A 27,412-nucleotide genomic window follows, 5' to 3' on the forward strand; every position below is an offset into this window, starting at 1 on the left:
AAATTTTTTGTCACGATACGCGCCGGGCGCGTCACCCTTCGTTACCCTTCGGATAGTGTCTTGAACGCACGAACAAAACAGAGGATTTATGAACATAACTATGGATTATTTTGAACCAAAACAACATTTGTTATTGAAGTAGAAGTCCTGGGAGTGCATTCTGACGAAGAACAGCAAAGGTAATCCAATTTTTCTTATAGTAAATCTGAGTTTGGTGAGTGCCAAACTTGGTGGGTGTCAAAATAGCTAGCCCGTGATGGCGAGCTATCTACTCAGAATATTGCAAAATGTGCTTTTGCCGAAAAGCTATTTTAAAAATCGGACATAGCGATTGCATAAAGGAGTTCTGTATCTATAATTCTTAAAATAATTGTTATGTTTTTTGTGAACGTTTATCGTGAGTAATTTAGTAAATTCACCGGAAGTTTGCGGTGGGTATGCTAGTTCTGAACGTCACATGCTAATGTAAAAAGCTGGTTTTTGATATAAATATGAACTTGATTGAACAAAACATGCATGTATTGTATAACATAATGTCCTAGGAGTGTCATCTGATGAAGATCATCAAAGGTTAGTGCTGCATTTAGCTGTGGTTTGGGTTTATGTGACATTATATGCTAGCTTGAAAAATGGGTGTCTGATTATTTCTGGCTGGGTACTCTGCTGACATAATCTAATGTTTTGCTTTCGTTGTAAAGCCTTTTTGAAATCGGACAGTGTGGTTAGATTAACGAGAGTCTTTAAAATGGTGTAAAATAGTCATATGTTTGAGAAATTGAAGTAATAGCATTACTAAGGTATTTGAATATCGCGCCACGGGATTCCACTGGCTGTTACGTAGGTGGGATGATTTCGTCCCGCCGACCCTAGAGAGGTTAAAGGCTACTGTTCAAATTTGTGGGGGGATGACGGGGTGAAGGGTAGGCTATTGAGAGGGAGTGAGAACAGCTCAGTCACAGCCTACGGGTATTTGTTGTTCTCTATGTCACTGTGGTCTGTCAGGGCCAGGGATGTGTACTGGTCAGGGCTACCAGTGTGTGTTGTGTGACCTGCTGTTTACCAAACACTGGTGACAGTAGAGTATTACCAATATTCCTAAAGGGTTAGCCATTCACTTTGGGAGGGAATTAGTTCTTCTCAAGCCCCGAGTCTAACGCCCCCATCTCAGTCCCCAGAATCTATGCTGCAACAGTTTATGTGCCGGGGGGCTTGGGTCTGTCTGTCCTAACTGGTGTTGTTCTCCTGTCTTATCCGGTGTCCTGTGGGATCTTAAGTATGCTCCCTCTAATTCTCCCATCTCTCTCCCCTCCCGGAGGACCTGAGCCCTAAGACCCTGCCTCAGGACTACCTGGCCTGACAACTCCTGGCTGTCCCAGTCCTCAGTCCACCTGCTCCTACTGCTGATAAAGTTTCTGTTCACCGGACCTGCTACCTTATCCCGGACCTGCTGTTTCGACCCTCTCTCTCGCTCTACCGCACCTGCTGTCTCGACCTCTGAATGCTCGGCTATGAAAAGCCAACTGACATTTACTCCTGAGGTGCTGACCTGTTGCACCCTTCATAACCACTGTGACTATTATTTGACACTGCTGGTCATTTATGAGCGTTTGAACATCTTGAAGAATGATCTAGCCTTAAATGGTCATGTACTGTTATAATCTCCACCAGGCACAGCCAGAAGGGGACTGGCCACCCCTCAGAGCCTGGTTCCACTCTAGGTTTCTTCCTAGGTTCCTGCCTTTCTAGGGAGTTTTTCCTAGCCACCACGCACCTACATCGCTTGCTCTCTGGGGTTTTAGGCTTGGTTTTTGTATAAGCACTTTGTGACATCTGCTGATGTAAAAAGTTTTTTTCTAAATACATTTAAGGAACTTTTAATCAAATTCTCCATTGCTGAATGCTAATTTCAAAATTGTTTGATAATTGGTATCACATTAGCCTAACACATAATGGCTGTATATTATTCAAAATTGATTCAGTGTCAGGGTCCTCACAATTATCTGGGTTCAATGTCCACTCTATGTGCCCATCATCAAACCTTCACTCAATGACAGCACTGATCGAGGATGTAAACGAAAAACAAGATTCAAGAAATGAAGGCTAGAAAGCAGATGGTACATCATAGTCATCATCCTTGGACTCAGTAAAGTACGTCAGAGTTCCAGCCTTGTCCATGAGGCCTACCCTGGGGTGAATCAGCATTTTAAGGCAGGCCAAGAATACTCCCATCCCAATTGTAGAGAGCATAGCAGAATACCTTGTCAAACACTCTGCCTTCGTCCCAAATGGCACGCTATTCCCTTTATAGTGCACTACTTTTGACCTCTGCTCTGCTCTGGGGGGGTCCGATTTGGGACGCACCCTGAGACAGCCCAGGTTTTCCATAGCTCCATCTGTTCAGAAACCTATCCCCCCCCCAGACAACTAAGTCATCAATGATGTCCGCTCTGAAGCATGCATGAGGTATTCACTGACGGATGAAGAACAGATTTGTCACCAACACACATTAGGCTATTCATATTCAACTAGTCTCACTATGGCCTACAGTTTTAGGCAGTGTGACGTAAATACTGTACAGCCTACATTATGAGATCCAATCATAGTCCCACCAGCCTAGAGCCCCTGTCAATGTTTCCAGACCACATTATTACTGCTCAGCATGCTGCTATGATAACCATCTTCTCATATAACCTAGGGAGTAATACGATTCAGCTTAAACAGTACACACCACAAAAACAAAACATTCAAAATGAGCTTTGCAAATCATTTCTGCAGCTAGGATACTCAATTGAGTCAAATCAGCCCTCTATCTTATCAGAACCGTAGTCAGCAGACAAGAAAGTGGAGCAGTTGATGAACTTTGTATCATTTAACCAGGGACAGAAAGACAGAGAGAGAGAGAAACAAGGAAACAGACCCTGTGACAGTCAGACATCAGCAGAGCCATTCATAAAACCATCAGCACATGACTACAAGACTGTTACATACAGCAGCACTGACCTCAATTAGGACTGAGCCTATAAAAAGAGCCTACACAGAAGGCCTACTGTATAAACAACATATTCATTTCCTTGTAGTAGCCATCTCTCAAAGCATACAAGTGTTTCTCTATCTCTCCCTAGTTTGTGATTGTTTGAAATGTACTACTATTTAGCCTTTGTAATAACAACAACAAATTCCTTATAGACCAAGTCTATCAATCAGAGCTACAAATAAGCAATGTGTGAGGTGCCGGGGCCTTGCAGTGCCAAAGTAAACTCCCTAAAAATGACAGAAGACAGACAGCCTTTGACTAAAAGGCGGTAAACACTGGTTACAAATAGAGAAGCAACTCTAAGCCGTCAGAGAACCAAATCTCCACCACATTAAATTGCATAACACAGCAGCAGATTTACACCAGTGTTTCCCTTATATTAATTTAGCAGCAGTGACCGCTGGGAAAAATAAATAATATATATACACACACACACTTCTTCCAAGACGTGGTTTTAAATGGATAGTCATTGGCTCAATTATAGCAAGCCGTTGGCCTCCTCTAGTAGTAATGTCCCCCCCTTCAATTGTGTAAATCTATAGCAACGCAGCTGAACAACTAGTAGATCAAAGCACAACACACACTCTGCAGCGCTCTGTGAAGCTGAAAATACAATCCAGTTAGGAATTCTAACCACATTCAAATCCAACACAGTCAAAGCCTAAAACAGTATCACAAAAACCCAACAACAATTATGCACACAAAAAGCATCAAGCTGGGTAAATATTACTGGGTACCTGGGCATCATTGTGCGTCTGCCAGTCTTTCCCCTACACTCCCCCAGAGCGTGGCTAAGAATAGCACCTAACTAAATGCACACAACATGAGACAGTCAGGTGATCTTTGCACTGTGCTGGACAAAGGCATCCAGGCACAGCCCACTGGTCGGGCGTCTTGTCCCCCTCTGAAGCTGAAGAAAGAAACCGGCAGAGCCATCCACTGGAGGACTTCACAGGGAATAATCTGTCCTCCTCACTGTGACCTCAAACAGCCCTCCCTCCCACCGGACTGGCACAAGCTACTCAGGCCATTGGCACACACTGTGTGAATGTGTACTTATGTCGTTCAAAACTGGGAACTTGGAAATATCAGACTTCCGAGCGTTCAAGACAACTGGGAACTTGGGGGAAAAAAACAAGCTCCGATTGGGAAAAAAACATTTTGAACGGTCATCCACCTCGGAATTCCAAGTGGGAAACTCAGGCATCTTTCTGGAGCTCTGACTTTCCGACCTGAAGATCATTGACGTTATGATTTGACATAGGTTGATTATCTATGTAACATAAAGGTGCTTTCAAGACAAAAACTAAGCCCGTGACACTTTTTCTATGTCTGAGGTGGGGGTCGTTTTTGAATCCACAGTGGGTACTTTTCCAGTGCAGTATTCTGGTGAACCGAGCCAGCTAGGCTATATTATAACACTCTGGGCTGAAAATTAAACCCTGCTTTAGGACACAGTTGGCTAGAATAGCCTTATCATGCTTTCTTGTGGGTGAAAGAGTACACCTGCTTACCCCTCGTCATTGTCCACTCCAACACAGTAACTGGATCTGTGGGCAACACACAGTCTACTAGTTTTGCACGGTACACCGAAACGTTGGTACTTTTTCGTTATAAAAAAATGAATACAACTGTTCGGTACTAGAATTTGTTACGTTCAGTACTTCTGTCAATTATGTCTCACGTGATTCAGAGGATAAAGTTTGAAGAGACTGCTTCTATGCAAATGTTGATCAGTACAATAAAATTATATATCCTCCTAACTGTTGCCAATAAAATAAATCCTAAATGGAAGGGATTGTTTGTAATCTGTTGCCCCATAAAATTAGCCGAAACAAGCTCAATAACTCAATGCATGCACCACACTCCAAACGAATAATATGCATCCACCTGTATTGACTTACCCAGTTTATCAAGAGATTTTCCATTCAAATAAACCACTAGCATTGTTGTTTTGTAGTTAGATTGGTAAAAGTCACATTGATTGTACGATTGTATAATTGATTCATTAATACATGGTTGTCTTAAAAAAATCTAATGTCACGATATTGAAATCAAAAAGATTGAACAGAGCAGTAGCTGAGTTCAAGTACCATTCTGTGACTATGGCAACAAATACACCTGTTTCTTTGTTGTGGTACTGTTTTGGTCTCGTTGGTAGAGTATTGTGGTACATTAACAACACTGACCCCTACTACAAATTAAAAAGTCAGGGAAAAGAGCCTTTCACCTCACTCACCCCATTCCGAGTGTGTGTGTCTGTGTGACCCCTTGAGTGTCAAGATGTGAAACCCCTCTCTCTGGGGCAGGGGTCAGAGGGCACTGGAAGAAGTGGGAATCCTCTCTCCATTCTCTCACAACCCCAGAGAAGCCAGAAGATGCTAAACACACACACGGGCTTCAAATGTTCAAATCAACGTCTGTTTACTTTCTTTGACAACAGGAATGACTGGATACTACTAAACCGTTTCTTTCAACAGCCCTACCTTAGCTGGCTCACAGACACCTGACTGACAACCTGTTGTGTTTCCTTGGTTTCAGCCAGGTGAGCACTCACTTCTGCATTCCACACTCACATGATCTAATGAGTCACATGATCCATGAGTGTGTGTGGATGACATCACATCCACTTCTCCAGGCCAACCATGTTCAACCACTGATTGTTCAACGGATAGGAATCCAGAGGAAATCCTAAACCCAAGGTCTGTGTGTCTATGACTGAGTGGATCATGCTCCATCGTGAGTGTGTGTAAGAATGTTGTGTAATGTGTTTACTTTACACCAGTGGAGGCTGCAGAGGAGAGGACGGCTCATAATAATGGATGGAACGGAGCAAATGGGACCAAAAACATGGAAGCCATGTGTTTGATGTAGTTGATACCATTCCACTTATTCCGCTCCAGCCATCACCATGATCCCATCCTCCCCAATTAAGGTGCCACCAACCTCCAGTGCTTTTTGAATCTTATCAGACTTGCCAAACTAACATTCTCTCTGGGGAAAATAAAGTTATTCTATGTTATAGTGCTGAGCGAGAACTGAAAATTGTTATTGAGTTTCTCTTTTTTTACAACTAACTGACCCATGTCGGATCAATTATTTGAATTCCATTTCGTTCAGTTTTTTTCTCTGAGCTCAATGCGCACATTGTGCCATTTTTTCTAGAGATAAATCAGATCAAGCCCGAACTGTGCGATGTAGTTAGGAGTTGTAGTTTCCAACAGGCCAATATTCTACATAGTTTAGTGCAGAAAACATGGTCATTAACTACAATGAACATAATCCATTGCGCACCTACTTGTCCGGTTTGTGCGTTTCTTTAACGCCTGCTATGTTATGTTAGTGTGGGGCAGACACGGAGAGAGACAGAAGAATGCATGACCAAGAGGTATCTCTAACTGAAAATAAATGATCTAAGTGATTGATAGTAGGCACTCAGCGATCATAAAAGTATGCCTTATTTACTTTGAAGAACTACTAAAATAGTGATTTTGTCAGACAGCAGCTCTATGATGAGATGCCTTGAAATTAAATAGTCATCAAATAAAACCAATGTAATATACACAACTGAAATATTTTATTAAAGTAATATGAATAAATGATGATGAACTATTTTGCTCATTAAGGATAAACCATTTTTTAAGGACATTTATTGTAAAGGGACAGTTAGTGTCTTTGTGCCAAGGCAGACAACAGATGGTACAGCCTATGAATAAACAAGTAAGCTAACATATCCAGGGAATGCATGATTTATACACTGCTCAAAAAAATAAAGGGAACACTTAAACAACACATCCTAGATCTGAATGAAAGAAATAATCTTATTAAATACTTTTTTCTTTACATAGTTGAATGTGCCGGCAACAAAATCACACAAAAATAATCAATGGAAATCCAATTTATCAACCCATGGAGGTCTGGATTTGGAGTCACACTCAAAATTAAAGTGGAAAACCACACTACAGGCTGATCCAACTTTGATGTAATGTCCTTAAAACAAGTCAAAATGAGGCTCAGTAGTGTGTGTGGCCTCCACGTGCCTGTATGACCTCCCTACAACGCCTGGGCATGCTCCTGATGAGGTGGCGGATGGTCTCCTGAGGGATCTCCTCCCTGACCTGGACTAAAGCATCCGCCAACTCCTGGACAGTCTGTGGTGCAACGTGGCGTTGGTGGATGGAGCGAGACATGATGTCCCAAAAGTGCTCAATTGGATTCAGGTCTGGGGAACGGGCGGGCCAGTCCATAGCATCAATGCCTTCCTCTTGCAGGAACTGCTGACACACTCCAGCCACATGAGGTCTAGCATTGTCTTGCATTAGGAGGAACCCAGGGCCAACCGCACCAGCATATGGTCTCAGAAGGGGTCTGAGGATCTCATCTCGGTACCTAATGGCAGTCAGGCTACCTCTGGCGAGCACATGGAGGGCTGTGCGGCCCCCCAAAGAAATGCCACCCCACACCATGACTGACCCACCGCCAAACCGGTCATGCTGGAGGATGTTGCAGGCAGCAGAACGTTCTCCACGGCGTCTCCAGACTCTGTCACGTCTGTCACGTGTTCAGTGTGAACCTGCTTTCATCTGTGAAGAGCACAGGGCGCCAGTGGCGAATTTACCAATCTTGGTTTTCACTGGCAAATGCCAAACATCCTGCACGGTGTTGGGCTGTAAGCACAACCCCCACCTGTGGACGTCGGGCACTCATACCACCCTCATGGAGTCTGTTTCTGACCGTTTGAGCAGACACATGCACATTTGTGGCCTGCTGGAGGTCATTTTGCAGGGCTCTGGCAGTGCTCCTCCTGCTCCTCCTTGCACAAAGGCGGAGGTAGCGGTCCTGCTGCTGGGTTGTTGCCCTCCTACGGCCTCCTCCACGTCTCCTGATGTACTGGCCTGTCTCCTGGTAGCGCCTCCATGCTCTGGACACTACGCTGACAGACACAGCAAACCTTCTTGCCACAGCTCGCATTGATGTGCCATCCTGGATGAGCTGCACTATCTGAGCCACTTGTGTGGGTTGTAGACTCCGTCTCATGCTACCACTAGAGTGAAAGCACCGCCAGCATTCAAAAGTGACCAAAACATCAGCCAGGAAGCATAGGAACTGAGAAGTGGCCTGTGGTCTCCACCTGCAGAACCACTCCTTTATTGGGGGTGTCTTGCTTATTGCCTATAATTTCCACCTGTTGTCTATTCCATTTGAACAACAGCATGTGAAATGTATTGTCAATCAGTGTTGCTTCCTAAGTGGACAGTTTGATTTCACAGAAGTGTGATTGACTTGGAGTTACATTGTGTTGTTTAAGTGTACCCTTTATTTTTTTGAGCAGTATATTTTGATGTGCAACCTGTCAAAATAGGATCCAGAATGATCAGATTTATTTCTGACTCTCCAGAGATGAATTTGCCGACATCTTTGTGCATAGGCCTATTGGCCTAGGCATTTAACTTCTGTCAAACTCATTCCATGAGTGTCTGCAGGTTTTCACTCCTCCTTTGAACTTGATTGATGAATTAAGGTCACTGATTAGTAAGGAACTCCCCTCACCTAGTTGTCTAGGTCTGAATTGAAAGGAAAAAACAAAAACCAGCAGACACTAGGCCTTCCATGGAATGAGTTTGAAACCCCTGCCCTACAAGGGCTGAAGGAGCCTGCTGGTTTTCCGTTTTACCCAGTAACTAAAACCGTCTTTGTCCCGCAATTGCATAAAAAAAAAAGTTTTATCTGCAAAAGTCAAGACCTAAGCAAAACAGTTCAGTAAGAAAAGGGCAATGTCGTTGTAGGTCATTTTCGGTTTATCTTCGCAGCTCTAGTTATTTTCAAGACACTAAAGACTTGTGGCGAGCAGATCAACAACATCTGCATCATTCAGGACTGTTGCTTTGTGGGAAGGTGTTAAAGTTCACAGTTATCCATTGTTATGTAAATGACAGCTGAAAAGGTACCAGTGGCCATGCCTTGGCGCTAAGTTAGAGCAGGTCCGCTGGAGCCATTGCCCATTGAGACACGGGTGCCGGCCTGCGTAGATGGAAAAGTCACTCTTTTGGGTAAAACACTGGTGTAAATCCTCATTGGAAATGCTGCATAAAAGCTCCTTTATAGTGCCCTATTTCTGACCAGGGCTCTATAGGCCCTGGTCAAAAGTAGTGCACTATAAAGGGAATAGGGTGCCATTTGGGATGGATCCAGTGTAATAGCACACTTTCTGGTTAGATTTGATAATCCCATAAACTCAGCACTGTGTCAGTGTGCTGATGTCTAAAGATAACACCTCACACCGTCTATGATATGGGACTCTCTCCTAAGTAGGGTAGGGCTATATTACATTCTGAGAGGCCTTTCAATTTTCATATCAGTCTATGGAGTGTAACATCAAACATGATTCATAATCTGATTCATGCTGTAATGGTCCACACCCTGCAACACTACACCAAAAGGACACTGCCAGTACCATGGCCCTATTATGCAAAAACTGTATTAGCTGTGATAAAAGTAACATAATAATTGATAATTGGCAAAGTAACAGACAGTACGTGCAAAATCAGAAAGCTTTTCGAGCATACTAGCTTAGATCCATTTAGAGACCAGTCAAAGCAAGGGCCAATAGGACTCTAGTCAAAAGTATTGCACAAGCCTATATAGGGAATATGGTGCCCTTTGGGACACAACCTCTGATTGACAATTCTGTGACACAGCGAACAGGGTTTCTGGCAAAGTTAGTATTAAAACCAAAGTTGGAATTTAGAGAGTTAGATTAAAATCAAGAAAACAAAATGCAGGTACACTTAAAAACAGGTTTTCAAAGGCTTTGGATGTGGTTTGTGAAGAAACCCTGATTGTATTGCTAACTAACATAGCACGGAAGAGTTCCAGAAATAGGCCTAATAGGCTAAACAACTGTACATTTGATAGCCTAAATCTCACACAAATAGGCTGATTAACCTCTCTTGGGTAGGGGGCAGTATTTTCACGTCCGGATAAAAAACGTACTCGATTTAAATCTGGTTATCACTCCTGCCCAGAAACTAGAATATGCATATAATTGATTAGGATAGAAAACACCCTAAAGTTTCTAAAACTGTTTGAATGGTGTCTGTGAGTATAACAGAACTCATATGGCAGGCCAAAACCTGAGAAGATTCTATACAGGAAGTGCCCTCTCTGACCATTTCTTGGCCTTCTATAGCCTCTTCATGGAAAATAGAGGATCTCTGCTGTAACGTGAAATTTTCTAAGACTCCCATAGGCTCTCAGAAGGCGCCAGAACGGGGAATGATGACTCTGCAGTCCCTGGCTGAAAAACAGTAGCGCATTTGGATAGTGGTCGATCTGAGAACAATGAAACGGGCGCGTGTGCACGTGAAGAGTCCATTGTACATTTTCAGTGTTTGAACGAAAACAACGTCTCCCGGGCGGAATATTATCGCTATTTTACGAGAAAAATCGCATTAAAAATTGATTTTAAACAGCGTTTGACATGCTTCGAAGTACGGTAATGGAATATTTAGACATTTTTTGTCACGACGCGGCGCATCACCGTTCGGATAGGGACCTGAACGCACGAACAAAACAGAGGATATTTGAACATAACTATGGATTATTTTGAACCAAAACAACATTTGTGGTTGAAGTAGAAGTCCTGGGAGTGCATTCTGACAAAGAACAGCAAAGGTAATACAATTTTTCTTATAGTAATTCTGAGTTTAGTGAACGCCAAACTTGGTGGGTGTCAAATTAGCTAGCCCGTAATGGCGAGCTATCTACAAAGAATATTGCAAAATGTGCTTTTGCCGAAAATCTATTTTAAAATCTGACACCGCGATTGCATAAAGGAGTTCTGCATCTATAATTCTTAAAATAATTATGTTTTTTGTGAACGTTTATCGTGAGTAATTTAGTAAATTCACCGGAAGTTTTTGGTATGTTTGCTAGTTCTGAACGTCACATTCTAATGTAAAAAGCTGGTTTTTGATATAAATATGAACTTGATTGAACAAAACATGCATGTATTGTATAACATAATGTCCTAGGAGTGTCATCTGATGAAGATCAAAGGTTAGTGCTGCATTTAGCTGTGGTTTTGGTTTTTGTGACATTATATGCTAACTTGAAAAATGGGTCTCTGATTATTTCTGGCTGGGTACTCTGCTGACATAATCTAATGTTTTGCTTTCGTTGTAAAGCCTTTTTGAAATCGGACAGTGTGGTTAGATTAACGAGAGTCTTGTCTTTAGAATGGTGTAAAATAGTCGTATGTTTGAGAAATTGAAGATATAGCATTTTTAAGGTTTTTGAATATCGCGCCACTCGATTCCACTGGCTGTTGACTAGGTGGGACGATTTCGTCCCACATACCCGAGAGAGGTTAATAGGCTAGTCTTTTAATTAAAGGGGCAGTATGCAGTTGAAACAAAGTGTCTCCCCTCCTGTTTTAGTAAAGTTAGTAAGGCTGACCCCAATTAGTCGACTGGTCAATTGTTTGGTCGTTATGCTTTTGGTCGACCAAGATTTATTTATTTTGTGTTACTGGTCAACTAAAACACACACACACACACATACACACATACACACACACACACACACACACAGTACCACTCAAAAGTTTTAGAACACCTACTTAAGGGTTTTTCTTTAATTTGACTATTATATTTGTAGAATAATAGTGAAGACATCAAAACTATGAAATAACATATGGAATCATGCAGTAACTAAAAAAGAAACAAATCAACATATTTTAGATTCTTCAAAGTAGCCACCCTTTGCCTTGATGACAGCTTTGCACACTCTTGGAACTCTGTCAACCAGCTTCACCTGGAATGCTTTTACAACAGCCTTGAAGGAGTTCCCACATTTGCTGAGCACTTGCTGGCTGCTTTTCCTTCACTCTGCGTTCCAACTCATCCCAAACCATCTCAATTGGGTTGAGGTGGGGTGATTGTGGAGGCCAGGTCATCTGATGCAGCACTCCATCACTCTCCTTCTTGGTCAAATAGCTCTTACACAGCCTGGAGGTGTGCTGGGTCATTGTCCTGTTGAAAACCAAATGATAGTCCCACTAAACGCAAACCTGATGGGACGGCGTATCGCTGCAGAATGCTGTGGTAGCCATGCTGTATAAGTGTGCCTTGACTTCTAAATAATCACCAACAGGGTCACCAGCAAAGCACCATCACACTTCCTCCTCCATGCTTCATGGTGGGAACCACACATGCAGAGATCATCCATTTACCTACTCTGCATCTCACAAAGACACGGCGGTTAAACCAAAAATCGCTAATTTGGTCTCATCAGACCAAAGGAAAGATTTCCACAGGTCTAATGTCCATTGCTTTTGTTTCTTATTGGTGTCCTTTAGTAGTGGTTTCTTTGCAGCAATTTGACCATGAAGGCCTGATTCACACAGTCTCTGAACAGTTGATGTTTGTATTTATTTGGGCTGCAATCTGAGGTACAGTTAACTCTAATGAACTTATCCTCTGTAGCAGAGGTAACTCTGGTTCTTCCTTTCCTGTTGCGGTCCTCACAAGAGCCAGTTCCATCATAGCGCTTGATGGTTTTTGCGACTGCACTTGAAGAAACTTTCCATATTGACTGACCTTCATGTCTTAAAGTAATGATGGACTGTCATTTCTCTTTGCTTATTTCAGCTTTTCTTGACATAATATGGACTTGGTCTTTTAACAAATAGGGCCATCTTCTGTATACCACCAACATAACTGATTGGCTCAAAAAAAAGAAATTCCACAAATTAACTCTTAACAAGGCACACCTGTTAATTGAAATGCATTCCAAGTGACTACCTCGTGAAGCTGGTTGAGAAAATGCCAAGAGTGTGCAAAGCTGTCATCAAGGCAAAGGGAGGCTATTTGAAGAATCTCAAATATAAAATACATTTTGATTTGTTTAACACTTTTTTGGTTACTACATATGTGTTATTTCATAGTTTTGATGTCTTCACTATTACTCTACAATGTAGAAAATAGTAAAAATAAAGAAAAACCCTGGAATGATTAGGTGTCCAAACCTTTGACTGGTTCACTCAGCGTGAAAGGTGAAAAATGTCATGCTCTGATCCAGTGGAAACATAAAATAGGCAGACCTGATTACTTCTTATCAGTGCTTGACTTGGACTGAAATGTGTTCCGGTACTCATTTTGGGTGCTGGTACTGTTTCTATTTAGATGCAGGCGCACCAGAACACTTTTGAACTAATATACTTTAAAAAGGAACAGGAGCTCAAGCAGTAGAACATTTGAGGTGCCGGTACTCAGCTCCGGTGAGCTCCTGCCCAAGTCAAGCACATCTTCTTATCCCTTGCGCAAATAGCCTACAGCTGTGTCTGTCCTGAGCTCGGGAAACTGTGGGCCCAGAATATTTTATACAATGTTGCTAGCAAAGCACAAGCTTTGGCTGGACCCAAGTTAATAGTTGATACAACGTTACAAGTTCGTTGCAGACAGGCCATGTGTAGCCAATGTGATTTATAGGATATTTATTTTTAAAAATCAGGATATTTTCTAACTGCAGGCTGCAATGTTTTTATTTGTTGGCTTTATGTAGGCTATTTTTTACATAGTTGGCAATAGAAGTAATTTTTTTAGGTTTGTATCATTTTCATTTAGATAGAATTTTGATTAACCACATGACAATGATTCTGAGATATAACATTATTATAAATGCAACTTTCACGAAAATGTGCATATGAAAACCATAAGTGGAACGCAGATCGGTAGAAATAAGATAAATTGGCATTCCGCATGAGAAAGGTTACTGGCAACTTCAGGAGAGTAATGGTAGAATCTGCGAAAGTTAGCAGGAGAATAGTTGGGTCTAGACTAGGTCTACCGATTATGATTTTTCAACGCAGATACCGATAATCGGAGGACCAAAAAAAGCCGATACCGATAAATCGGACGAGTTTGGGATTTTATTTATTTATTTGTAATAATGACGATTACAACAATACTGAATGAACACTTATTTTAACTTAATATAATACATCAATAAAATCAATTTAGCCTCAAATTAATAATGAAACCTGTTCAATTTGGTTTAAACAATGCAAAAACAAAGTGTTGGAGAAGAAAGTAAAAGTGTAATATGTGCCATGTAAACAAGCTAATGTTTAAGTTCCTTGCTCAGAACATATGAAAGCTGGTGGTTCCTTTTAACATGAGTCTTCAATATCCCATGTAAGAAGTTTTAGGTTGTAATTATTATAGGAATTATAGGACCATTTCTCTCTATACCACTTGTATTTCATATACCTTATTGGATGTTCTTATAGGCACTTTAGTATTGCCAGTGTAACAGTATAGCTTCCGTCCCTCTCCTCGCTCCTACCTGGGCTCAAACCAGGAACACATCGACAACAGCCACCCTCGAAGCATCGTTATCCATCGCTGCACAAAAGCTGCGGCCCTTGCAGAGCAAGGGGAACAACTACTTCAAGGTCTCAGAGCGAGTGACGTCACTGATTGAAACGCTATTAGCACGCACCACGCTAACTAGCTAGCCATTTCACATCGGTTACACCAGCCTAATCTCGGGAGTTGATAGGCTTGAAGTCATAAACAGCTCAATGTTTGAAGCACAGCGAAGAGCTGCTGGCAAACGCACGAGAGTGCTGTTTGAATGAATGCTTACGAGCCTGCTGCTGCCTACCACTGCTCAGTCAGACTGCTCTATCAAATATCAAATTATAGACTTAATTACAATAAACACAGAAATACGAGCCTTAGGTCATTGATATGGTCAAATCCAAAAACTATCATTTCGAAAACAAAAGGTTTATTCTTTCAGTGAAATACGGAACCGTTCCGTATTTTATCTAACGGGTGGCATCCATAAGTCTAAATATTCCTGTAACATTGCACAACCTTCAATGTTATGTCATAATTATGTAAAATTCTGGCAAATTAGTTTGCAACGAGCCAGGCAGCCCAAACTGTTGCATATACAGTGGGGGGGGAAAGTATTTGATCCCCTGCTGATTTTGTACGTTTGCCCACTTACAAAGAAATGATCAGTCTATAATTTTAATGGTAGGTTTATATGAACAGTGAGAGACAGAATAACAACAAAAAAATCCTGAAAAGCACGTGTTAAAAATTTTATACAATTGATTCCATTTTAATGAGGGAAATAAGTATTTGACCCCTCTGCAAAACATGACTTAGTACTTGGTGGCAAAACCCTTGTTGGCAATTACAGAGGTCAGACGTTTCTTGAAGTTGGCCACCAGGTTTGCACACATCTCAGGAGGGATTTTGTCCCACTCCTCTTTGCAGATCTTCTCCAAGTCATTAACGTTTCGAGGCTGACGTTTGGCAACTCGAACCTTCAGCTCCCTCCACAGATTTTCTATGGGATTAAGGTCTGGAGACTGGCTAGGCCACTCCAGGACCTTAATGTGCTTCTTCTTGAGCCACTCCTTTGTTGCCTTGGCCGTGTGTTTTGGGTCATTGTCATGCTGGAATACCCATCCACGACCCATTTTCAATGCCCTGGCTGAGGGAAGGAGGGTCTCACCCAAGATTTGACAGTACATGGCCCCGTCAAATGATGCGGTGAAGTTGTCCTGTCCCCTTAGCAGAAAAACACCCCCAAAGCATAATGTTTCCACCTCCATGTTTGACGGTGGAGATGGTGTTCTTGGGGTCATAGGCAGCATTCCTCCTCCTCCAAACACGGCGAGTTGATGCCAAAGAGCTCCATTTTGGTCTCATCTGACCGCAACACTTTCACCCAGTTGTCCTCTGAATCATTCAGATGTTCATTGGCAAACTTCAGACGGGCATGTATATGTATTCTTGAGCAGGGGGACCTTGCGGGCGCTGCAGGATTTCAGTCCTTCACGGCGTAGTGTGTTACCAATTGTTTTCTTGGTGACAATGGTCCCAGCTGCCTTGAGATCATTGACAAGATCCTCCCGTGTAGTTCTGGGCTGATTCCTCACCGTTCTCATGATCATTGCAACTCCACGAGGTGAGATCTTGCATGGAGCCCCAGGCCGAAGGATATTGACAGTTCTTTTGTGTTTCTTCCATTTGCGAATAATCGCACCAACTGTTGTCACCTTCTCACCAAGATGCTTGGCGATGGTCTTGTAGCCCATTCTAGCCTTGTGTAGGTCTACAATCTTGTCCCTGACATCCTTGGAGAGCTCTTTGGTCTTTGCCATGGTGGAGAGTTTGGAATCTGATTGATTGATTGCTTCTGTTGACATGTGTCTTTTTTACAGGTAACAAGCTGCGGTTAGGAGCACTCCCTTTAAGAGTGTGCTCCTAATCTCAGCTCGTTATCTGTATAAAAGACACCTGGGAGCCAGAAATATTTCTGATTGAGAGGGGGTCAAATACTTATTTCCCTCATTAAAATGCAAATCAATTTATAACATTTCTGACATGTGTTTTTCTGGAAATGTTTGTTGTTATTCTGTCTCTCACTGTTCAAATAAACCTACCATTAAAATGATAGACTGATCCTTTCTTTATCAGTGGGCAAATGTACAAAATTAGCAGGGGATCAAATACTTTTTCCTCCCACTGTACCCTGACTCTGCGTGCAATGAATGTAAGAGAAGTGACAATTTCCCTAGTTTAATATTGCCTGCTAACCTGGATTTCTTTTAACTAAATATGCAGGTTTAAAAAAAATATACTTGTGTATTGATTTTATTAAGAAAGGCGTTGATGTTTATGGTTAGGTACACATTGGTGCAACGACAATGCTTTTTTCACGAATGCGCTTGTTAAATCACCCATTTGGGGAAGTAGGCTATGATTCAATGATAAATTAACAGGCACCGCATCGATTATATGCAACGCAGGACAAGCCAGATAAACTAGTAATATCAACCATGTGTAGTTAACTAGTGATTATGTTAAGATTGTTTTTTATAAAGATACGTTTAATGCTAGCTAGCACCTTACTGCACTCACATACCAGGTAGTCAGCCTGCCACGCAGTCTCCTCATGGAGTGCAATGTAATCGGCCATGATCGGTGTCCAAAAATGCCGATTACCGATTGTTATGAAAACAAGAAATCGGCAATTCCGATTAATCGGTCGACCTCTAGTCTAGACCTCTTGCGCCCCCTTGAGGCATTTGTCTTATTTCATACCGTAAGCTTAAAGCATCAGACAAGCTCAATGCATATAGTTGATTTCGAGAGCGAGGGAGAGAGAGCGAGAGATTTTGACTGAACAATTGGTCAAAAGAACAGACAACTTTTGGGTGTCTGTTCAGTCCATTGTTGACACAATCCCAAAATGTTTTGCTTGTCAGCAATCAAGTTTTCATGATATGTAACTTTAAAAATACAGAAATCCTCACGATGCAATTTGCATCATATGACAAAACGCAGCATCATATTATGCAAAATGCAAAGTACGGGATGACTTCTGTATTTTGAAAGTTACATATCTTGAAACTTGCTGACAAGCAAAACATTTTGGGATTGTGTCAACAATGGACTAATGAAATTAATACCAAAACATTGGATGGAGTTTTCCATTAAGGGATGGGGCTGGAGAAAAAAGATATCTTTACCATGACTGCTGTTCTGAGAACGCCGGGCCACTTAAAATAGCCGGTATAGGAAGAACATGTCGACAAGCTGTCTTACAGACCACTGGCCTGCCTGCTGAGATGCAACACACTCACTAGCCAAACTCATATTATAATTATTATTTTTTTTTTAATACAAGGTAGCCAAACCATCACTCAAAACAGGGGAAGGCGGACATTGGGAGTAAAAAAGCAATAACTTTCCCACATCTAACTTGGCAGTTACTTTTATAGATTGTGAATGACTGGGGAATACAGACATGTGATACTCTGGCAGACATTATGATTGATGATCCCTCACATGACACACACTGTTTTGAAACTATGTGCAGAGGGCCAGGAGAAGGAACTTGAGCATAGATTTCTCCTCTCTCAACCCATTTCACTACTACAGCTAAAGGCTTAATAGACAAACAGAAATGATTGAAAATATCAGTTTAGCATTTCTGATCTACAGAGAACTGGCTGGGGAAGGAGCAGTGTGTTAAGTCCACACTTCAGGAAGGACATTTGTTTGCTCCCCTGCCTGCCCCTGTTGCAAACAAAGCCCCTGGGTGGGATCTCTTAGCAATGTACAGTATGCTGCTCTTGGGTCACTCATAGCCAAGGAAATATGAGCGCTGTTTAGGTTTTCCTCAGAGGGTCAGCCAACCTGCTGCCCTGCCTGGTATTCTTAGGGAGGGACAGTGCATTGATGTGGCAGTGCTGTTCCAGGCCCAGTCCAACAGAGACTCCTTAACATGAACTTTTCCTTACTTGTCTCAGATTGATATGACTATGGGTTTAGAGAAGAGCCGTTGATAAGTAGGCGGCACAGTGACATCTCTATCCCAGCATGTTTGCGCCCTCACAAACTGCTCCAGATGAGAAGTTTGCTCAGAACGGTAATTCAAAACATCTTAAAGCTCAATCACAGGTGTCAGTATCTGAGTAGTGTCACTGTCAGATAAGCAAATTAATTCAATTAGACACCAAAGTGTTGCTTCTTCAGACCTGTGCCTGAGTGAGTGTTACAGTGAACTCCTGTCTGTCAGTCCTGCATGTCTGATAAACGAAGCCTGTGTGCCAAATAAATGTACTGTCATGTGGGCCAGAAAGGGAATAGTAAGCCATGCCACAATTGAAGCCAAAGAGCGAAATTCACTATGCTCCATTTATCTCAGACAACATATATTTCTGGCTGTAGAATGTTGTTGACACATATGGTGAGGGGACTTAGCATCGGGGGTCTCATGAGTGACAAATAGAATCCAACTGACATTTTTCTTGACATTTAAATTATAGGCCTATAATTCAAACATTAAATATTTTAGCATGACATCCCAAAAATGACATGGCAGTATTTAAGAATTTATAAAAAAGAATTTCCCAATGCGCAGTAACAGAAGGTCAATGTCACCAATGCTTAGTCATTTCATGGTAATCAGAGAAAGTATAGCAAGTCCAGTATTTACAGAGCCTTCACAGCGCATCCGTTTACCAGACATCTAGTTGTCAGAGGCCCATTGAACAGTCACGTGCACCGTTGCACGTACAGAGCTACTGTGCCTGCGACTGGGTACAGTAACATGCATGCACGTTATACTTGGCACCAAGTGATGATAATAATCTTGAATTGTAGCTTGCTAGTTATGCATTCTTGTTGTTTGTGTACACTTATATTAAACATAATTCCGAAAATGTATTTCACTGTAAGTAAACGCGACAGACACCCTATCCAGCACAACACAAAATATTAACATCATTAACTTCAAGTAATTTCCAACAAAACAGCGGAAGCATTGCCATATTTTCTACAAAAACCCAGTCTTTCTCAAGCGATTTCACGATGTGATTGGCGTGGGTTAGCTAACTTAATTAACTAGCAGGTGGCAATTATTAAGGTCATCTTACAGCAGTTATCAGAATGGTAGGTGGCTAAAACACGTTGCATGTTAAGGATTGCATAACTGTATCTTAATACCTAATACTCGGGACAACTTCTGCTCACCACTTGCACAAGAGCATGAGCTGCTCAACTAACGTTAACTAGCCAGCTAGCTATAGCTTGCAGTTTATTGTAGATAGCATGCGCACAAACCTGAACGCGGGGTCCTCTTTGTTGCATCTTGGGGGCGGCGAAAATGAATTTCTTTTATTAAAAAGTTTCTGAAAAAGAGTTGGAGGCATTTTAGAAAGTCTCGCTTTCTTCCAAATCCAAGTGCAGCCCTAGTTCCTTGAAACTAACTCCATTTGTGGCAGAGTCATATGACAGGAATTAGTCACACGAACTGCTTGGAAACCCACTACAGTTTTCTGATTGGACGACGATCCACTGCTCCTTCTCGAAAACACTTGATTGGATGATATTTTTGGCCAAGCACCACGTGGTCAAAATAATCACTCTGTTTATGTTTTGGCTGAAAGTTCGAATACAAGACACCAAATAAAAATGTACATTCAACACCTAAAACATAAATAAATAATTTGTATACATCACAGTCCAATTCTATGCCTGAAATATATGTCACATGTTTAGTCAAATAATAAGCTCAAATACAGCAGAACTGTAATTTTATCAATTTATTATGTTGATTAAATTAAAATAATTGTACATTATGTATCTACATTATCTATTACAGCAACAGAATTTCATTTTTTATTTTATTTAACCACAACAACCTGTCTGTCCATGTGAAAACCTTTAGGGATCAGAAGTGTCCTAAAAGAGAATGAATAAAATGGGCATTGTGAGATTAATACTTAGAGAAAATGGCATGTAAAATATGGTTCAAATATGAGCTTCAGACAATGTGGTTTGTTTGCTTTCTCACCGTTATTGACGACAGCTTTTACAAGTTGTGGTGGCTTTACTTCCTGGAGGACTGGAAGCGGTACACTTTGCACAGATGGTTCAGCCTTTTAACTACTGGGTACTTATATCTTTGAACTGCAGAGTGAATAAAGCACAATATTAAATAACAATGGAAAATGAACAAAAGTAACAGCAGATCAATCATACTCAACCATTACTATAAATTATAAAAACAAAACAGTATAATGTTTAATGGATAAGGCGGTAGGGATTTCTCCTGAGTAGGAAAAACTCAAGCCCGATTTACAGCTAATAACTAGAGCCAAGAGCTTTTCCTGGGGCGTATTACCTACGGAAACTGTTTGCTTCCATTTGGTTTTCAAACAGTAAACAGAGCATTTTACATGAAAATATTTGTCATTTAGCAGACACTCTTAACCAGAGCGACTTACAGTAGTGAGTGAATAAATGTTCATACTTTTTTCTGTACTGGTCCCACCATACCAACTTAGCCACACAGGAACAAAGCGAGAGTTTCTATTCAAGTATTTTGTTCAGTTTGCTTCCATTTAAGAATTGTTTTGCCACAGAATTAGCCACAGAAGGTCCGCAGGCCCGGTCACATTGGTCAGGAAAAACTCCTGGCCCTACCCATGGAAATACTTGAGAGGACGCAGTCAGAAACTTTCCGGTAAATTACCGAAAATTTTCCATGGGAAGTTAAGCCCGGGAATTTTGCTTAAATTCATCAAGAAAAGTTAGCTTATTACAAGTGAACCTTTTTAGTGGGATACACAAGGCAATTCTACGTCTTGTGGCATATTTTTGTTAACCCTAATTCAAAAGAATTGCAACCCTCTGCATTCACAGAGTGCACTCTTCCATCACATGTACAGCTGATTCTCAAGATCTTGCACACTAATGAGATGCTATTGAGCTCAGACTACTAGACTGTCTGAGCCAAGGACTACATGCTTTCTGGTAAGTTTTGATTAAAATACTGGGTGGGGTGAATATATTTTATATGACATACATGAATTTTTGTTAACTAGTAAATAGTAGCCTACAGCAAAGTGTGTTTAAATCATTTCTAACTTGTTAACAATTTCTGCTAGTTAGTTTTTGCTACCATGTGAGTTTTAGCTTGCTTGAGCCTGCTAACTGAGGAGTGTTAATTCACCTGTTTCCATACATGTTTCATTTTAAAACATTTCCTACAAAAGAGTTGTTTAATCTAACTGCTTAACTATTTATCTGTACATGGAATTGTATTTGTTTTACTAATCTTTACAGGAAAATGCCACGGGCACTATCTGATGTGTGAAGACACTTCACTGCAACTAATGTAGAAGGAAAAGCTGTGTACATTTGCAAATACTGTGCCAAATCATATGTGAAGAATGCAACAAAGATGCAGAATCATCTAGCCAAGTGCATAAAGTTCCCTCAGCTCTCACAACAAGCAAGCTCTGACAAAAGTCCCTCTTCTTCTATTTGAGGTGAAAATGATGAATCAGACACCTTATAGATAGCAAGTTCCTCCTGGAATCAGACACTTTTTTTTATTCAATGGAGGAACAGAGTCAGATAAATGCTGATGAATGTCTTGCTCGAGCTGTGTATGCAACTGGTTCAACTCTGATGCTCACAGGCAAATTGTATTGGAAGAGATTTCTGAATGTTCTTTTCCCAGCATACACCCCTTCAACCAGACATGCTTTATCTACTCATTTGCTGGATGCAGAGTTTAACAGAGTTCAAGTGAAGGTCAAGCAAATTATTGAGAAAGCAGATTGTATTGCAATCATCTCTGATGGGTGGTCGAATGTTAGTGGGCAAGGAATAATTAACTACATCTCCACCCCTCAACCAGTATTCTACAAGAGCACAGACAAGGGACAACAGACACACCGGTCTCTACATTGAAGATGAGCTGAAGGCAGTCATCAATGACCTTGGACCACAGAAGGTATTTGCACTGGTGACAGACAATGATGCGAACATGAAGGCTGCTTTGTCTAAAGTGGAGGAGTCCTACCCTCACATCACACCCATTGGCTATGCTGCTCATGGATTGAATCTGCTCCTCAAGGACATAATGGCACTGGAAACAATGGATACACTACAATAGAGCCAAGGGTCATCAAGTTATAGCAGCTATCTACCTCACCAAGCAAAGTGAGAAGAATAAGAGCACCACATTGAAGCTGCCCAGCAACACCTGTTGGGGTGGTGTTGTCGTCATGTTTGACAGTCTCCTGGAGGGGAGGAGTCTCTCCAAGAAATGACCATATCAGTCTGCTGATATGGACAGCCCCATCAAGAGCATCATCCTGGATGTTGTATTTTGGGAGAGAGTGGTAAGCAGCCTGAAACCTATAGCAGTAGCCATTGCACGAATTGAGGGAGACAATGCCATCCTGTCTGATGTTCAGACTCTGCTTGCAGATGTAAGAGAAGAAATCCATACTGCCCTGCCCACTTCACTGTTGCTCCAAGCAGAGGAAACTGCAGTTCTGAAATGCATCAAAAAGCGTGATGACTTCTGCCTGAAGCCCTTACACACCGCAGCGCACATGTTTGACCCCAAGTATGCTGACAAGAACATCCTGTCTGGTGCAGAGAACAACAAGGCCTATGGTGTCATCACTACCGTGTCTCGCCACCTTGGCCTGGATGAGGACAAGGTTCTTGGCAGTCTGGCAAAGTACACTTCCAAGCAAGGGCTTTGGGATGGAGATGCAATATGGCAGTCGTGCCAACATATCTCATTAGCCACCTGGTGGAAGTGACTTTGTAGATCTCAGGCTCTTTCCCCTGTTGCCTCCATCATCCTCCAAATCCCACCAACATCAGCCACCTCAGAGCGCAACTGGTCCTTGTTTGGGAACACACACACACCAAAGCACACAACAGGCTGACCAATACACGGGTTGAAAAATTGGTGGCCACCCGGGCAAATTTGAGCCTTTTTGAGCCCGACAACGAGCCATCTTCAACAAATTTGGAAAGTGACAGAGAAGATGAGGCCTCAAAGTCTGATGTTCAAGAGGTGGACATTGAGGAGGTCCAGCGAGAAAACATGGAAGACAACCAAAGCTTTAGTTTCTAGACTCATTTTACAGATGTGTTAAATGTTTTTGGGAGATGCGATGGATCATTGGGGATAATTCAATATTCCCTTTTGTTGTTCAGTGAAATCATCCCATGTGAAGAGTCAACTCATTTAATTAAAGTTCAATTCATAACTAAATAGTTGTTTTTTTTTCTATTGGAAGGATTAATCATTTGCAATTATGTCTACTTTTGATAAGGTAAAAGGTTTGTTTCTTTCTCCATATGATATGGTAAATATATCCAATGCAAAAAACATTACATTTAAATGGTATTAATATGCATACATTTCCATTATTTCCCATTAATACCCATATATTCCCACGGGAGTTTCCACCTCTGAATATACCCCAAAATGTGCAACCCTAGTAATGACATTTCTGCAAGACATTTTTATCCTAGGAACCAACCATTTTACTAATATCTGCAGGACTTCATCCTATGTAGAAATTGTGCTTACCAAACATTACCCTCATCTTCAAATGCATCTGTCGAACGCCCACCAACATTGGCGAATATACTCTGGTGACGAAAAATACCAGGACATGGTCAGTCAAACAACATACTATGAGAGCAAATTCTTGATACATGGCATCTGCAATCATCCAAAGACTGACCATTCAGAGAGGATGCTTACCCTCACGGAGGAGTACCTCTTCCTCAACTTTTGAAAGAAGGTGTTTCTTTCTTTCTCGTCTGCAAAGTCAAAGAACTTGGCTTGCTCTGGTGAGTGATGTGTGGGTCTTTTCAGGACTTGAGGGACTACTTCAGGGGCAGCAGTCTCTCTGTTGTCTACTGTGTCTCTGGTCCTCTCACTGACCGTGTGGTCACTGACAGGCTCCACATTGTTCACTACCATCTTCTCAGTGGTAACAGAGTCACTAAATTTGACTCTCTTCCTGCATTTGATCTTCCTGGGTCTAATCGTCACTGGCTGTGAGAGGAGGACTTCATTACTAACTGACATTCTTACACTTGCAGATGAGCCACAGTTTCTCTTTACATGCCACTTGTAGCTCAGATAGAATCTGAGAAATACAAGACAGGTGAGCGTTTTCATACCCTTTGTGTTTTCTTGGGGACTGAGGGCACAGTTACTCCTCCAGCTAGGGGTGTGCTTTCAACTGACACATAGGCATTGAACAGCTTGTCTACAAATACATGGAAAATAAATCATCAGTTCTATTTGCATTCACCTGCTTTTGTTCGGGTTTTTTTTCTTCAAAAAATAAAAAAGTAATTACTATTAGTTATTTAAAAATAATGATAAAATATAAGCAAATACCTGAATATGTACTTCTAATGGGTAGCGCTAAACGTCTGTAAACAAATAAAGGCTCTTTGTTAGAATATAAATGACTATTCATTCTATGAAAAATAAAATTTCACATCTTATACAAAGAGAAGGGCCATTCAATCAAATTGACCTTTTTTCCTGATCTTTTTCATCATTCATTTGGGAAATGTCTGCAAAGAAAAAAAATTACATTTTGCGCAGATAAGGAAGCATGGAATACTAAACCTCTCCAAGGTTGACAAGGTTTCAGGTTCCTTAAAATAAACATTTTTTAAAAAAGAATTACAAAAACTTGGGTTATGTCCCAAAAGGCACCATTTTCCCAAGATCGGTCTCTGGTCAAAAGTAGTGCACTAGGTGCGCAGGTCAAAACAGTAGTCTATAAAGTCAATAGGGTGCCATTTGGGGTAACATCCTGTATGTCCAGTATTGTGCTGTATCGCTTACCAATGATGGAGGACAGGTTAGGAGGCTGCTGCATGTGGATGTCCTCAGCATGGCTGACATCTAGGAGAGTGGAGTTCTTTACATTCAGGTCCAACATCTCCTCACTGGGGAAGGCCACTATCTCTTCTAAACCGCAAAAAAAGATGGATTGAAAAATCCCTGTCACTCAACTTCTTATGGCATGGGCTGTCAGCCAGGTCTTATTACAGTGCCTGCTGAGTCCTAGACCAACACACACACACCATAGACTTTCTCTCTGCGGAACTGCTCAGGTGAAGGCAGACTGCTGGAGCTAGTATCGCTGGAGATGTCAGCAGAGTCAGTCTCATCACAATCCGACAGGAGGGAGGAAACACCCACTTGTGAATCTGCACATAGAAAAAATATTACTTTCAATAGTAAACTTTGACCCATTTGCAATTACCAATCCAAAACATGAAGGACCAAAGTGAGCATGGGTTTATCCATTAACTGACAAAAAAAAACATGTTCCTAACTCAACTTGAACCGTCTTCTGTGCTATAATGTATTGTGCTCTCCTGAAAAGAGAAAATGGAGAGTGATAAGTTAGTCGAGTGAATCAGAGGAGATACAAACTGGTTTAAAGACTTTTCACTCACAGTTCCATTTGATTCCAGTATTCTGTTCATCCAGGGAGCAGTTGACGAGACAGATCTGTTGAGGCACACATAATGGGATGTACTAGGAATGAGCAGTCACGTTAATGCTAGCTACAAATCTTATCTGTCTGCATCCCAAATGGCACCCCATGGCACTGGTCAAACGTAGTTCTCTAAATGGGTAATAGGTTACCAATTGGGACTCAAACCTTATCTGATTGTTATAAATTGTTTAACAGATGAAGCAGCTCACCTGTGATCAGTGCATGTTGACTCATTTATGGGTGACAGAACATGGCCTTTTGGCCGTGCGCAGAGGGGTTTAGGGAAGAGTCGCTTCAGTTCTGAAATTTAAACAAAAGACTTGATCAGTTTGCCTGGTATCCAGACCAATTTGCTTCTGCCAGGCAAGTGATCAGCAACCATAGTAGTCAAACCTAATGATTGGCTATGAGCAAGACTTAACTTCCTCAGCAAGGTAAAACCTCTGCTTGGGAATGAGTATACTACTGGGCTTGTTTAACTTTTTTGTCCACCAGTTGTGCTGCATGTAAATCCGTGTGTAGTTGGTTGTCAGAAACTGTTTTTGTAATACTTTATAGATGGCTACATCTTATCTGAGTATGAAGATACCACTTGAAGAAATCTGGGGAGAGATGGCCTTCAGGACAGGTATAATCATAGTAGCTCATACTGTCATTGAAAGGAATCCCATTTCTTACTGCCTCTTGTGAAACCTGACTTCAAAGGCGTATCGCCACTCTGCCTTCTGGAGCTGCTGCTGAGCATTCCTTCTCGTCTTGTGATGGTGTCGTCACTCCGACATTTTGAACGAACCATTCCAACAAAAACACGATTATTCTTTGGAGAAAAGTTACAGTTGAATCAAAACACGAGTACGAGGCACATTGATGCATTTACATCCACTTAATATGAAGTCATGGTGAGAATGAACTTTCAACTTGAACGTGTTTGAGTGTCGCGATAATGACGCCTGCTAAGTTAGCTACAGTAGCTAGCTAACGGTAGCCAACGTTTGTTATTACTTTTTTGGCCAGGCAGGTGTTTCACTTGTTAGATTAAAGTATAAAGCCAGCAAACCAACGAATCAGAAAGATAGTTTGAACAGACAATTATTCATTTAATTATTAAACGTTGTCATTGGCCATAGCTAGTTTTATTTTTATTTTTAAATCACAAACCTCCGTAGACCTCTGGATCATCAGCAACTGCTTCTTCTGGGGTATTACGGCGGTCCGCAAACAAGTATTATCGGTGCATGGCGCCACCTACTGTATTGGCTGTGTATCAGCCTACTATTCTGTAGTATGAATTATTTACATTTTGTGAAAAAATTGCACCCATTAAAAACTCACCACTATTCCACTAGTTTGGTCCTATCTGTTCCTACTCCAGGCCAGCAGCCTTGGAGGATGGGACACTATCTTTCAAAACATCTTGTAACTCTTCTGCAGTAATATCTCATACACCCAAATCAACAAAAGAAAATGTTGGTCACATGCACATATTT

General features: G+C 41.5%; 2 protein-coding genes across 2 annotated transcripts in view; both read right to left on the minus strand.

Moving 5' to 3' along the window:
* Nucleotides 1–20,052, minus strand: part of LOC106603820 (folliculin-interacting protein 1) — a 72,216-nt gene extending 52,164 nt beyond the window's left edge. The window contains exon 1 of the mRNA XM_045716265.2: nt 19,690–20,052. Coding sequence (XP_045572221.2) covers nt 19,690–19,778 — 89 coding nt within the window. The 5' untranslated portion in view covers nt 19,779–20,052. The remainder of the gene's footprint in view (nt 1–19,689) is intronic.
* A 104-nt stretch (nt 20,053–20,156) lies between these two features.
* On the minus strand, nt 20,157–27,184 carry LOC106603828 (uncharacterized). The gene is made up of 14 exons (XM_014198003.2): nt 27,084–27,184; nt 26,604–26,742; nt 26,135–26,225; nt 25,882–25,936; nt 25,764–25,800; nt 25,504–25,629; nt 25,262–25,387; nt 24,945–24,984; nt 24,803–24,837; nt 24,580–24,668; nt 24,155–24,451; nt 23,978–24,039; nt 20,423–20,538; nt 20,157–20,310 (listed from the first exon to the last, which is right to left on the minus strand). The coding sequence occupies exons 1-13, from the start codon at nt 27,102–27,104 to the stop codon at nt 20,526–20,528; spliced, it is 1,131 nt and encodes a 376-aa protein (XP_014053478.1). The 5' UTR covers nt 27,105–27,184; the 3' UTR covers nt 20,157–20,310; nt 20,423–20,525.
* Nucleotides 27,185–27,412: the final 228 nt, after the last annotated feature.

Source organism: Salmo salar, chromosome 04 (genome assembly GCF_965601325.2).
Source record: "Salmo salar chromosome 04, fSalSal1, whole genome shotgun sequence".
Classification (NCBI taxonomy): Eukaryota; Metazoa; Chordata; class Actinopteri; order Salmoniformes; family Salmonidae; genus Salmo; species Salmo salar.